General features: G+C 40.2%; 1 protein-coding gene across 4 annotated transcripts in view; it reads left to right on the forward strand.

The window, feature by feature from the left end:
- The window catches only part of fnip1 (folliculin interacting protein 1), a 59,649-nt gene that overhangs the window by 20,864 nt on the left and 24,669 nt on the right, over positions 1-14,116 (forward strand). For 3 of the 4 annotated variants that reach the window (XM_079834196.1, XM_079834199.1, XM_079834197.1), the window contains 5 exons: positions 1-83; positions 4,144-4,218; positions 4,295-4,386; positions 10,384-10,467; positions 10,804-10,875. The exon at positions 1-83 is cut by the window's left edge and continues 21 nt beyond it. In XM_079834196.1, the coding sequence (XP_079690322.1) occupies positions 1-83; positions 4,144-4,218; positions 4,295-4,386; positions 10,384-10,467; positions 10,804-10,875 (406 nt within the window). The remainder of the gene's footprint in view (positions 84-4,143; positions 4,219-4,294; positions 4,387-10,383; positions 10,468-10,803; positions 10,876-14,116) is intronic. The other variant, XM_079834198.1, reaches the window with a different exon arrangement.

Consider the following 14,116-nt stretch of genomic DNA (forward strand, 5'->3'; position numbering starts at 1 on the left):
GACGCTAACATGCTCGGGGAAATGATGTTCGGCTCAGTGGCCATGAGCTACAAAGGCTCAACGCTGAAGATCCACCAGATACGGTGAGGCCGAGGTCAAGGGCGTTGATTAACATTAAACACACAGCTGCAGGAATATTAGGCTACTGTCACTTTAAGAGTGAATGCACGGATCTAATACACTGATGCTGACACACATGCGTTTACTTTCTCAACTGTTTACATTCACTTGAGACATATAACCGACTATGTTTACTACGATACTCGCTATTTCTGGACATAACTGTGTGTGAATTAGTCCATTCAAGTGCAAGAAGACGTGAAGGAGAGCTCAGTTTAGTATTCATGTGCTGGGCGTAAAACTAACGTTATGCCACACCTGCCAATGGCCGCTGACTTGAGAAAAATGTACCGAAAAGAAAAAGTCTTTTGTTGTTTGATTAAAGGGTTAGTTCACCCAAAACTGTAAATTGTGTGATTAATGACTGAGCCTCATGTGGTTGGACACCCGTCAGACCTCCGTTCATCTTCAGACACAAATGAAGATATTTTAGTGTAAATCTGATGCTCTGAAAGGCCTCCATTGGCTCAACTTTACACTCTCAAGACCCTTAAAAGACACTAAAGACTAAAGTTACAAAGTCCATCTCACTACAGCGGCTCTACAATAACTTTATGAAGACGAGAATAGTTTCTGTGCGCAAAAAAACCCTAAATAACGACTTATATAGTGATGACGATTTCAAAACACGGCATCATGAAGCTTCGAAGCGTTATGAATCAGTGAGTCGATTCAGTGGTTTGAAGCGTTATGAATCAGTGAGTCGATTCAGTGGTTTGAAGCGTTATGAATCAGTGACTCGATTCAGCGGTTTGGAGCGTTATGAATCAGTGAGTCGATTCAGCGGTTTGGAGCGTTATGAATCAGTGAGTCGATTCAGCGGTTTGAAGCGTTTTGAATCAGTGAGTTGATTCAGCGGTTTGGAGCGTTATGAATCAGTGAGTCGATTCAGCGGTTCAGAGCGTTATGAATCAGTGAGTCGCTTCAGCGGTTCAGAGCGTTATGAATCAGTGAGTCGCTTCAGCGGTTCAGAGCGTTATGAATCAGTGAGTCGATTCAGCAGTTTGAATTGCCAAATTTCAGCAGTTCATGATTTCAGCAATCATGAATCGACTCACTGATTCATAACGCTTCAAATCGCTGATTTGACTCACTGATTCATAACGCTTCAAACCGCTGATTTGACTCACTGATTCATAACACTTCAAACCGCTGATTCGACTCACTGATTCATAACGCTCCAAACTGCTGAATCAACTCACTGATTCATAACGCTTCAAACCGCTGATTCGACTCACTGATTCATAACGCTTCAAACCGCTGATTCGACTCACTGATTCATAACGCTCCAAACTGCTGAATCAACTCACTGATTCATAACGCTTCAAACCGCTGATTCGACTCACTGATTCATAACGCTCCAAACTGCTGAATCGACTCACTGATTCATAATGCTTCAAACCGCTGATTCGAGTCACTGATTCATAAAGCTTCAAACCGCTGAATCGACTCACTGATTCATAACGCTTCAAACCGTTGATTCGACTCACTGATTCATAAAGCTTCAAACCGCTGAATCGACTCACTGATTCATAACGCTTCAAACCGTTGATTCGACTCACTGATTCATAACGCTTCAAACCGCTGATTTGACTCACTGATTCATAACGCTTCAAACCGTTGATTCGACTCACTGATTCATAACCCTTCGAAGTTTCAATATGGTGGTTAGGTGCATTTTTCTCGGTGTACACAATACCTTCTTCAGGAAGGACTTGAGGCAAAAAGAGAGAAATATATGAGAAATAAAAGCTTAAAATGACTCAATATAGTCGGACGAACAGCTTGTCGTGACGGCTCGCACGTGTGTGAACGCACACACCTTATAAGGGAGAGCTGAGAAAAAAAGTTTTACAGAAATAAAGCCATAAAAGGCTTAAAATAAGTGAAATCTGTAGCATAAACCAGCGAAAAGTGGGGAAATATGCTCAGTAACATATGTAGAAAAGATTTAGAGAGATTATACATTTATTTAAGAGATAGATCGAGTTTTTCTCCACAGCTGAGTGCAAACTGGCATTCAGATCTGAGCAACGCCCAACTTCCAACAATCCAATCAATTCCAGAAGGACGAAATCAAGCCCCGCCCTACGTAATTTCTAACTTCAGAAGCCGTTTCACTCGGATATACGTCACAATAAGGAGAAAAAGACCATCTCAACCTCCGTTTCATGCCGACTTTAACATTTAGCAGAAGTATAGTGAACCTGCTGTCGTCCTCTTCAGACAGATGGACAGTGTGGAGTTGTTTGGAACTATTGCGAGCTCCATGAACCACGTGACCGCGAGATTAAAGAGTGTCACAACTCTCTCTCTCTATGGCTCTGGTCAAGGGTTAAACTTGCGTTATTCATGCTTTGCTAGAATTCATCAAAATGTTACCGGTCGACTGGTGAGCGACACGTTTCATACACTCGCCAGCGCTGATTTATACTCACGTTTGGCCCTTGGCAAGTGTTAGGGCCCTTTCACACACACCTTGTTTGGTCCGGATTTTCTGACTTTTCAGTCTCAGTTTTGACCAAACAGACGAGATTTGGTCCGACTAAAAGAGGTCGTCTTGCTCCAGATCAAACTGAACAAAGCTTCGGTTGGTTTCTAGTGTGAAAGCATTTTCTGTACGGTTCAGACTCTCAGAACATTTACAGGAAGTTCCTGTTTATGGTTAAATATTATAACGTTATTTTTAAATTTCATCTAGGCTGCATTGATTATGAAAAGTGAAAAGATGCGCAATATGCCAGAAGACAGAAGGTCAGAAATGATTTTGAACGAAATTTTGTATGATTTTGCGTAGAAAGCCTTTCTTTAATGTGAATTTCGTTTTGTATAAATTGTATCTTAATTGTAATCAACGTTTAATCAGATAATTGCCTGGATTTAATAAATAAGAAGCAACACTGCAAAAAATGCTTTTCTTACTTAGTATTTTTGTCTTGTTTTCAGTCCAAATATCTAAAAATTTTCAAAACAAGAAGCATTTACTAGCCAAATAAAAATTGTCTTGTTTTGGGGGAAAGAACTCAAAATTAAGTGAGTTTTTGCTTAAAATTAGCTAAATAATCTACCATTGGGGTAAGCAAAAAAAATCTTAATTCAAACAGAAAACAAGATTATTTTGCTTACCCCAATGGCAGATTATTCTGCTTATTTTAAGCAAAAACTCACTTAATTTTCAGTTATTTTCCCCCAAAACAAGACAAAAACTTCTGCTTGTCTAGTAAATGCTTCTTAATGTAAGATTTTTTAGATATTTGGACTGAAAACAAGGCAAAAATACTAAGTAAGAAAAGCATTTTTTGCAGTGAAATAGTCTACAGCAGACCATAATCGCGGGAGCGATCACATGCTTTACACATGAACTTTAGCGCGTCTCAAATAAACCCAAACTCAGCAGATACTCGTCTCACAAACATGAGAAATGTGTGAATATAAAGCTTGAAATGTCCACTTTTAAACGTAACGAAAAGAAAATAGTCCAGCAATGCGACTGATCACTAGTGGCGGTGATATGAGTCCGTTCATTCACTCTTGACAAAGACGCTGATGTCACACACACATCCGTTTACAAACCAATCAGTGTCCAGATGCCCCACATGATGAAGACGAGTGGACTCTAGTGTGTCATGTGCAGGTCTTTAGTGCACTCGCATGACTGCAGTGTGAAACCAAACCAAAACTAACCGAAAGTATCGAATCTATCAAAACATGAACTTCGGTTCGGACCTTGGTGCGGACTTTCAGGTGTAAAAACGCCCTTAATTTTGAGATTTTCCCTACAATTAGCCTATATATTGAACACTTCAGTACAAATACAGTAACACTGAATGTTATAATAGTGATTTGATGATCTATAAAAATTCATTCAAACAAAAGAGAAAAAATGTCTAATGAGCCAATAAGTGTTCCTCTTCCGCCATCTACCGGTTATAGTGCTCATTTCTTTCATAATTAAAATTTACTTTAAATGTTGCTCTCTCTCTCTCTCTCTCTCTCTCTGTGTGTGTGTGTGTGTGTGTCCAGATCTCCTCCACAGCTGATGCTCAGTAAAGTGTTTACAGCCAGAACGGGCGGCAGTGCCTATGGCAGCCTGAACACGTAAGCGGATCGGCCTCACTCACACATCCTCCGCTTCATCGGCTGGCTCTCATCGCTCCTCTTGATTGCTTTACAGGCTTCAGGACAGTCTGGAGTTCATCGGTCAGGACTCCGGCGCGCTCCGGCCTGAGCAGAACACCGCGGCTAACGGCTTCCTGGGCAGCATAGGTACAAAATCACACACAACCAGCCTAAACTTACTCCACATGCACTGTAAAGGAGGAGTTCCCCTCAAAATGAACATTTCCTGATCATTTACTCACCCCGATGCCATCCAAGATGTCCATGGGTAAGAGTTTTTTGAGGAAAACATTTCAGGATTTTTCTCCACATAACGGACTTCAATGGGAACCAAAATGTTGAAGGTCCACATTCTAAGGGCTTTGAGGAGCTTCAAATGGTCCTGCGTGATCCCAGCTGAGGAATAGGGTCGAAACGATTAAAAAAAAATTCACACAAAAACACAATTGATCGTCTTGTGCTGGTCTGCAACGAGACGGGCATTACGTAACGTACGTTGAAAAGGTCACGCCGAACGCGAAAGCACCGCCCCATTGTTTAAAAGTGTGGAGAAGGAGGATCGTTCAAATTTGACTGTATGTTGAATGATATATTTATTATTTAATTTATCATTGCTTTACCTGTTTTGTTAACCCTTAATCGTCCCTTGGGGTCCAGCTCACTGGACTTTTCCTCCATTTTTAAAAAGTGTTCCCTTCATCTCAGGGCCATGAGACTCTGTGACTTTCCCTAAATAATCTATCTAAACATGCACACAAAATCTGGGCTTGATTTGGTTGTTCTAAAGGTGTGTAAAAAAAAATATTACAGTTTAAGTCCCTCATGGTCAGATTGACCCCACATTGAAAATGAATGGGAAAGTGTAAAAAAATTTTTTTTCACTTTTATGTCAATTTTTTTTGTTTACTAAATCCAGTATAAATCTGAAAATTTCTACATTTATATCAAGGTCTGGTCCTAGAGCATAAACACAAAGTGGAACGAACTTTCTGTCTCATACACACACACACACACACACACACACATGCGCACACACACACATGCGCACACACACACACACACACACACACACACACACACACACACACACACACACACACACACACACACACACACACACACACACACGTGTGTGACTGCAACAGAGAGCATTTTTATAGAAACTGGCAAATAAAATCAACAAAACTGGCATAAATCTGAAAAAATTCCATACATAAATGAAGGACAAATACTAGAGCACAAATGCAACATGAACAATCATGAGGAAGAGAGAGAAAAGGGCAAATAAAAGAAAGATGAAAGCTTCACTTCTGCATAACTTCCCTCTGGACCTCTAGTGGATAATGTGCTCATTGCACTCTCTCTCTCTCTCTCTCTCTCTCTCTCTCTCTCTCTCTCTCTCTCTCTCTCTCTCTCTCTCTCTCTCTTTAACTATAATTCCTAAAGTTTTTCCACAAACCTACAGATGGCGGTATTCTATCCCTAACACACATAGAGCAATGTCCAAAAACTATTTATATTTATTTAAGTTCATCATTCAAGTGATTTTTTCTTAAAAAAATAATTTTTAATGAGCCAATTTATGACATAGTTAAGTATTGGTGCAGTAAATAGGTAAAAAACTACCAAATACCCACAAAAACACAGCATAAATGTATAGTTGAGAAGTAAATAAAAAAAATGATATATAGTTTTCCATGTAAAAACTGTATATTTCCTTATGCAATCGCTCTGTAAAGGTTTGGGGTCTATCTGAGCACAAGGGCCTCAAGCGTAAACCCTGAGGGACGATTAAGGGTTAAAAAGTGTTTGTATTAGTCTTCGAACGTTCGCTTTGTAAACAAGTACCGGCGTGACCTTTTCATCGTATGTTACGTAATGCCTGGCTCGTTGCAGACCAGCACAAGACGCTCAATTGTGGTAAAAACTAAATACATTTGAATTTCTTTGGGAAAATGACTGATTGTTTCGCTAGATAAGACACTATTCCTCAGCCCTTCAGAGCCCTTAGAAACTGTATTGATGTGGACTTTCAACATTTTGGTTCCCATTGAAGTCCATTATGTGGAGAAAAATCCTGAAATGTTTTCCACTTTCCAATTTCTTTTCCACTGAAGAAAGAAAGACTTGGATGGCATTGGGGTGAGTAAATGATCAGGAAATGTTCATTTTGAGGTGAACTCCTCCTTTAAATACCATTCATTACCAGTATGATTCTCAAGACATGTTAATAGAGTCAGCTGTCAGTTCAAAAACATTCGTTATTGTTTTATTCTCACTCTTCTGTTTGATCTGAGTTACGTGTAAATGCTTTCTTCTGTGTCTATGCTCTTCCGTTGTATGTAAGTTTTCATATGAAATGGTCACAAGGCTGCTTTAAACATGTGATTATGTTCGTTTTGAGCCTCTTGAAAACACGTCCAGGTCATGCAACCCAAACTTTAGTTCACGATTTAGCACTTGCAGAGCATTTTATCTGCAGTTTTCACTGTTAAAAGTCACTCGTTTGACCTCTTGAGTCACTGTAGTTCGTTCATCATAGTTTAATGAACTTCTGAAATAGCTCTTATATCCCCTCAGTGCCTTGTGTCATTCATCATCCAGCCAGACGCAAAAGAAAATGTGATTATTTGTCATGAAAATAAAGTACAATGCAACAAAATATAGCCTACACTGCAAAAAATGCTTTTCTTACTTAGTATTTTTGTCTTGTTTTCAGTCCAAATATCTAAAAAAAATTTAATTAAGAAGCATTTACTAGACAAGCAGAAGTTTTTGTCTTGTTTTGGGGGAAAATAACTGAAAATTAAGTGAGTTTTTGCTTAAAATAAGCAGAATAATCTGCCAATGGAGTAAGCAAAATAATCTTGTTTTCTGTTTGAATTAAGATTTTTTTGCTTACCCCATTGGCAGATTATTTAGCTAATTTTAAGCAAAAACTCACTTAATTTTGAGTTCTTTCCCCCCAAAACAAGACAATTATTTTTATTTGTCTAGTAAATGCTTCTTGTTTTGAGAATTTTTAGATATTTGGACTGAAAACAAGACAAAAATACTAAGTAAGAAAAGCATTTTTTGCAGTGTAGCCTTGATTTGAAACGTAACTTTAGTTTTTCGAGGGAAAACCATGACCTGGACATGTTTCTGTGAGCGCTGTATATTTTTTTAATGTATATTTGAGTTTAACACAGTTTGGAGCAGCGTTTGTGTGCAACACCCACAGAATCGACCACACTGTTCATTGATTAGAGCTGGAGTGAATCGACTCGCTCTCACACACACACACACACACACACACACACACACACACACACACACACACACACACACACACACACACACACACACACACACACACACACACACACACACACACACACACACACACACACTGTGTGTCTGTTCTGTGTGGTGTTATCCTACATCTGTCTGTCTGCCTCATCCTGACAGCTTCACACACACTAGCGCTCAAAGGCTTGGAGTCATTCAAGATTAGAGGCTTTTCTTCTGCTCTCCAAGGCTGCATTTATAAACACACAGTAAAATATAATTAGAAAACGGCTATTTTAAAGGTGCAGTGTGTGAATTTTAGCTACATCTAGTGGTGAGGTTGTGAATTGCAACTGCTCACCCCTCCCTTTCGAAGCACATGGAGAAACTACGGTGGTCCACACAGGACAAAGATGTCGTCGTCTGAGACAGCAGAGAGTAGCTAGTACTAAAAAAGAAGTTTGTCCCTTTAGGGCTACTGTAAAAACATAGCACAAAATGGCGGTTTCACTGTAAGGGGACCCGCGATGTGTGTAGATAGAAACGGCTCATTCTAATGTCATAAACACTAGTGATGCACCGATCATGATTTTACATGACCGATTCCGATACCGATTTTTTTCCTCAGCCTTAGCCGATGCCGATACGAGCTGCCGATTCTCTTGAGCCGATATTTGGAGCCGATGCTGCTTTTGCTCCCTCAATTTACAACATAAAAATGACACAATGATCAGGATGATAACAATTTAAAATTTACAATTTAAAGAAGGAACATTTATTGAACTAAAAAAAAACTATATTTAACAAATCGTAAAAACAGGTGAGGTAGAACAAGAACAAAGAGTTCAGTGGTGAAAATAAATTCTGAAAATAAACATTTAAGAATAAATAAATATAATGACACTATTGCTCACAGTATCAACAAGCGAGCAGCATAATAAAGTGCACACTGACTGCACTATACTTCATTTAACAACTATTCACAACCTAGTCATTTAATGGCTACACTCTAAAAAATGCTGGGTTAAAAATAACCCAAGATGGGTTGAATATGGACTAACCCAGCAATTGGGTTGTTTTGACCCAGCGGTTGGGTTAAATGTTTGCTTAAAACAACCCAATTGATGAGTTAGTCCATTTTCACCCCAACTTGGGTTATTTTTAACCCAGCATTGTTTAGAGTGTAGGTGCTCTTCACTGAATCTCTTGTAGAGCAACACCAGCGGTAATTCAGGAGAAAATCTCCCAATGCTCCACGTGAAACTTCAGTCTTTCCACCTTTACCATCGTCAATTCTCAACTGATTTTGATTAATATGTGCGAGGGAGAGCGAGAGAGTTTGAAGACGGTGAGAGCTGCCCTGTGGACGCCTGTCTGGAAATAATGCTGGGAAAAAATATCGGTGAACGCAGCAGCCTTATATCGGCCGATACACGTAAAAATCACAAATATCGGCGAACGCAGCAGCCTTATATCGGCCAATATATTGGTCTAACAATAATGCAAGGTAAGCTCGCGCAACTTCAGCTTGCGCAGGAAAGCGGCTCTTCATTCCCCATCTCTTCCCTCAGTTCTCCAGTTTCCGTTTGTGACACACAAGTGACATGTTCGCGAATGATTGCGATATAGGCGTATGTGCACGCGGGCGCGGAAAAATCGGCAGAAAAATACAAAGCAAACCGGCCGGTTGCCGATCGCGCGCTAGAAGCGAAAACCGGACGATTTATATTTTTCGAAATCGGTGCATCCCTAATAAACACATAACGGTCTTTATACTATGGGGCCATTGAATGCTTGAATCTGATTGGCTGATGAACGTTCTGAGGTGTGCAATTATTTTCTGGGAGACGCACAGCGAACGTAGTTCCAGCAGCTCTCTTGACCGCATTACAGTTCCATATCACTGCGCATAGTTAACTGTAATAACGGAAATTACAGGACTGAAAAACAACAATATGACAGACAATTTTCCTAAAGTAAATCGTAATATTTACGGTGAATATAAAACGTTCAACAACTGGGCGGCAGCAGTATTGGACAGTCCAGATGAAAAACAACAAAGGCAAGCTTTTCTGTCTCATTACTGAAATCACACGTGCTCGCACTCGCACTACAGTTTGCACAGAAAGCTTTCAGCCTGCCCTGACGATTTGATCAGTTCGCCCATATAGTGGAGACACTTAAAGGCTACACGTGACATTTTTTCACTAGCGAGGTAATAACAGCTGTTTAGAGACGCACAGAGGTAGCCTAATTCACACAAGCGCTCTCTCTCTCTCTCTCTCTCTCTCTCTCGCTCTCTTTCTAATAACTTTATTAATAACTGCAGTAGAATGCTATCAATGGCTCAAGCCTTCGTTAACAGCTTTAAAATGACGTTTCGGAACTAACAAAAGAGCCATTGGATGAGACGCGGAAGAAATAGTCCTACTCACAATAGCGATTTAAGTACAAAAACCGGACGAATCCCTTTAAATATATCTTTGGATCGATGTCTTGAGGTGTGGTAACCGTAGTATAAGCGGAATAATTGACTCCGCTTCGCGTCGTGACCGCATCACCACCTCGGGTGTGCATTATTGTTCTAATAATTGAACGGCCCGTCGTCAATTATTCCTTACTTATACAGGACTGAGAACAGAGTTATGGATATTATATTGCATTTCTGTCAATAGATCCTCATAAATATTACACACTGCACCTTTAAATTGTAATTTCAGTCCCTGTTTTCACTGTGTGAAATAAAAGCAGCCTCGGTGAGCAGAAGGCTTTGAGCGCTAGTGTCCGTTCAGATGTCTGTGCTGTACCTGACTAACAGTTGTGTGTCTTTCTCTTCATTTGTCCTCCTGCTCTCTCTCTTCCTGACCCGCACAGGTTTCTCTCAGCTCTGCAGCCCACGCCGGGCGCTCTCAGAGCAAGGCCCTCTCCGGCTCATCAAGAGCGCCTCTTTCTTTTCAGGTTGGCGCACGCGTGTGTGTGTGTGTGTGTGTGTGTGTGTGTGTGTATGAGTGTGTGCATGTGGCACTTGTGTTTTGTGCATGTGCATCCAGTGCTTCTGCTTGTGACAGCATCACGTCTCCTAGGACGTGTAGATCTGAGCTTCGCTTTGACAAGCGCAGGTTTCTCTCTGCCCCGTCCCCCATAAGCCACGGTGTGCCCTCTCTCCTGCCTGCGCTGTAAGCGTGCATGTGTGTGTGTGTGTGTGTGTGTGGATCACAGTGGGGTGAGATGCCGGCTGGCGGGTGGTGGTGGGTATGGGTGAGCCGGCGTGACTGTTTCTCTGCTTCCTCTCAGGACACAGCAACCCCATGGACATGCCTGGCCGAGGGCCGTGCGATGAGCGGGACAGCGGCATCGCTCGCTCAGGTGAGCTGCAGAACACACACTTGCGCTCCGACATACATGCAATTGACCTATCGGTAAGCCCCTCCCCTCGAACGCAGATGAGCCAATAGCAGTTGAGTATCAGTTGCGCTGGGACCGGAACTCAGACATCTTTAGGTTTCAGCGCCTTAGAGAAACACTGGAAAATCCGAAGCGCTCATTGGTTTGATGGTGTTTATGCTACAAAAATGCTCAAATGTCTTCCCTGAGGTCCTGTAACACTGACTCCAGGGATCCTGAGAGGATTTTCTGTTCGTCAAACTCTCGTTAAGTTACGATTAAAGTCCCTGCTAACATACAAACCGAAATAACGAACTGTTCTCACGTCATGTGACTGTGTAGGTCAAAAACACATTTCAGTGCCTCTCCATATTAAACTGGTTATATGTAAATTAATTTAATTTGAGATATGTTTAAGGTCTACATTATCTCCTATTTTGATTGGTATTATAGTCTCGGGGAAGTGAAAGGAAGAGCTCGCAAGCAGTTTATCGGAGTTGTTTTGCAGATACAAAGTTTACCAGTTATTAACTGCACCCTCGAAAAGTCATAAGCTCTGTGTATATGTTTGTTTACTGTTAGTTGTGTGAGTGTTTTTGTGTAATTTGCTGTGTGTTAATGGTAATGCAACGTAGACAGCTAGTTTGTGAATGAGACGTTAACGCGCACTTCTTATGCTTTGTTTGTTCAGCTCTTACGATGATTTTTTTGGAGTGAAAAACGATGTAATAAACTTGATAAACCATCAGTTAAGTTCGGCCATCATTCGGACGGGATATACGCTACAATCTGTGTCCAAAAACATCTCAGGATAAGGTTTTCACACGGACAGCTGTCACTGTAAGATATAGCAACTCCGTTTGTTTGTCCGAGTTGGCAACAGTAACTAAGGGGGGCGGGGCTTACCGATCGGTCAATTGTTCAGTTTTATTTCTGGGCTATGATTAAAGGGATAGTTCTGCCCAAAAATAGCGAGAGAGAAAAAAAAGGTTGTTCCAAACCTATCTAATAAAATGATACACATCAGATGTTTTTCCACAACAGTTTACCAAACGTTCACGCAAGACATACACTTCAAAAAATGCTTTTCTTACTTAGTATTTTTGTCTTGTTTTCAGTCCAAATATCTAAACAATCTTACATTAAGAAGCATTTACTAGACAAGCAGAAGTTTTTGTCTTCTTTCGGGGGAAAATAACTCAAAGTTTTTGCTTAAAATAAGCAGAATAATCTGCCAATGGGGTAAGCAAAATAATCTTGTTTTCTGTTTGAATTAAGATTATTTTGCCTACCCCATTATTTTAAGCAAAAACTCCTTTAATTTTGAGTTCTTTTCCCCCAAAACAAGACAAAAACTTCTGCTTGTCTAGTAAATGCTTCTTAATGTAAGATTTTTTAGATATTTGGACTGAAAACAAGACAAAAATACTAAGTAAGAAAAGCATTTTTTGCAGTGTAACAGATTATGTGTGTGTGAATACTCACCGTGACAGATATTGTGAAGTACTGTAATTCTGTGTGTGTGTGTATATCGGGATCTGAAGGTGATGATACATCGGGGCAACTTTTTTGAGCAATGTTGCTTGGCCAATTTCCCATTGGGAATGGGCAACATATTTCTATCTGGATACTTTAGATCGGTCATGGGCCCTGTGTCTTACCTGGTTGCCCGTTGGCGGCAATATTGCCTAGTAACATTGCTCAAAAAGTTGCCTTGTGTATCATCACCATTAGAGTCTTTGTGTGCACGCGTGGGATCTGTCGTGAGATGAGATCGTTTTCATAGACAAATGAAAGGCACTCCTCCCAGAAAATGCACAAATAAAGACACTTTTAGATGTTTGATTGCTATCTGGAGCATTGGGATCACTAAACGAGGACTTAATGAACCTCAAAATCTACATTTTTCACTTGTTTTGCCTGTAGCTCGAAATTATCCTGTGCGCATTCACACTCATTTTATGTTGATCGCTCACAGCTTCTTCACCAGGTCCACCATCAGTGACTCTAATATTTGATTGCGTACAGCACTAATCATAATCGCTGAGCCATTTCAAGTTTTGCTGATGATACTAGAATATATTCTTTTGTTTTCTGCCTGCGGTGACTATGAGTGAAACCTCACGTCATCGGTGCGTATCAGACACTGCCAGCTTGAGGAGTAAAGGTGAACTGCACTTATTGAGTCGTCAGGGATTATTTTTGTGCAGAAAAGATAAACTTACACTATTACATGCGTCGGGTCGCTAGTGACCCTATACACTTCTATACCTATACACTTATAATGAATCGATTGAGGAATACTAAGAAGGTTAATGTCTAATTTTAAGAAATGAATGATGTGCCGGGTCGCTAAAGACCTGAGGTGTGCGTTTAAGGCCCTACTTTTGATTTATTCATCCAAAATTTTACAAATTCTGCGATTCCCTCCATGTTTTTCTACGTGGCATGAAGCATCACATTTTTTTCTGGACGGTATGCTTTGATCTCCGCATCGAGGCTCTCTCAAATCTCAGGATGTTTTCTTAGTAGAAACCAGTGTTAATTTTGACAGCAAATTTTGATTTAGTTTTAGTCATAGTCTTTTGACTAAAATGCCTTTTAGTTTTAGTCATATTTTAGTCACCTGAATTGTTTTTAGTTTTAGTCTAGTTTTAGTCTACTAAAATCTAATGAGTTTAGTTAAATTGTAATACAAAAGCGTTACATAACCGACTGATCATTTTGTTTTTGACATTAAAAATACACGAAAGAGAGCTCAATTCACTTTTTTGTTTGTTTTTAAAAACATCTATATAGTTTTTATAACTTTGTATTTCTGTTTTAGTCAGTAGCAGGGCTCCGAACCGGTTCAAGGAACGAAAACGAAAACCGGAAACGAACGAAATTTTAAGAGGAACAAAAACGGAAACGAAATCAAAATCAATTTGAATCGTTCTGAACAGAAACGTTAATTTGAAATGACCATTAACCGGTTAATAACGTTATTTTATCGTTCTCTTTAATATTTTTATTTGGCAGTGACCAATCAGGAATAGAGTAGTTCAGCATGTGACGTTAACGGATCAAGCGTGAGTGAAATGCCCGCGCACCATCATCTATGAATCTACCGTCAGTATGAGCGCGCATTTACACGCCTCAAGTACATTTCTTTCCCCACTGAGGTCTACAATGAAAGCGCAGGTATTGGAGGACATTCTTTTCGAACGTTTAAATAAGCAGT

The sequence above is a fragment of the Gobio gobio genome (assembly GCF_949357685.1).
Source record: "Gobio gobio genome assembly, chromosome: 14".
In the NCBI taxonomy this organism is placed as follows: Eukaryota; Metazoa; Chordata; class Actinopteri; order Cypriniformes; family Gobionidae; genus Gobio; species Gobio gobio.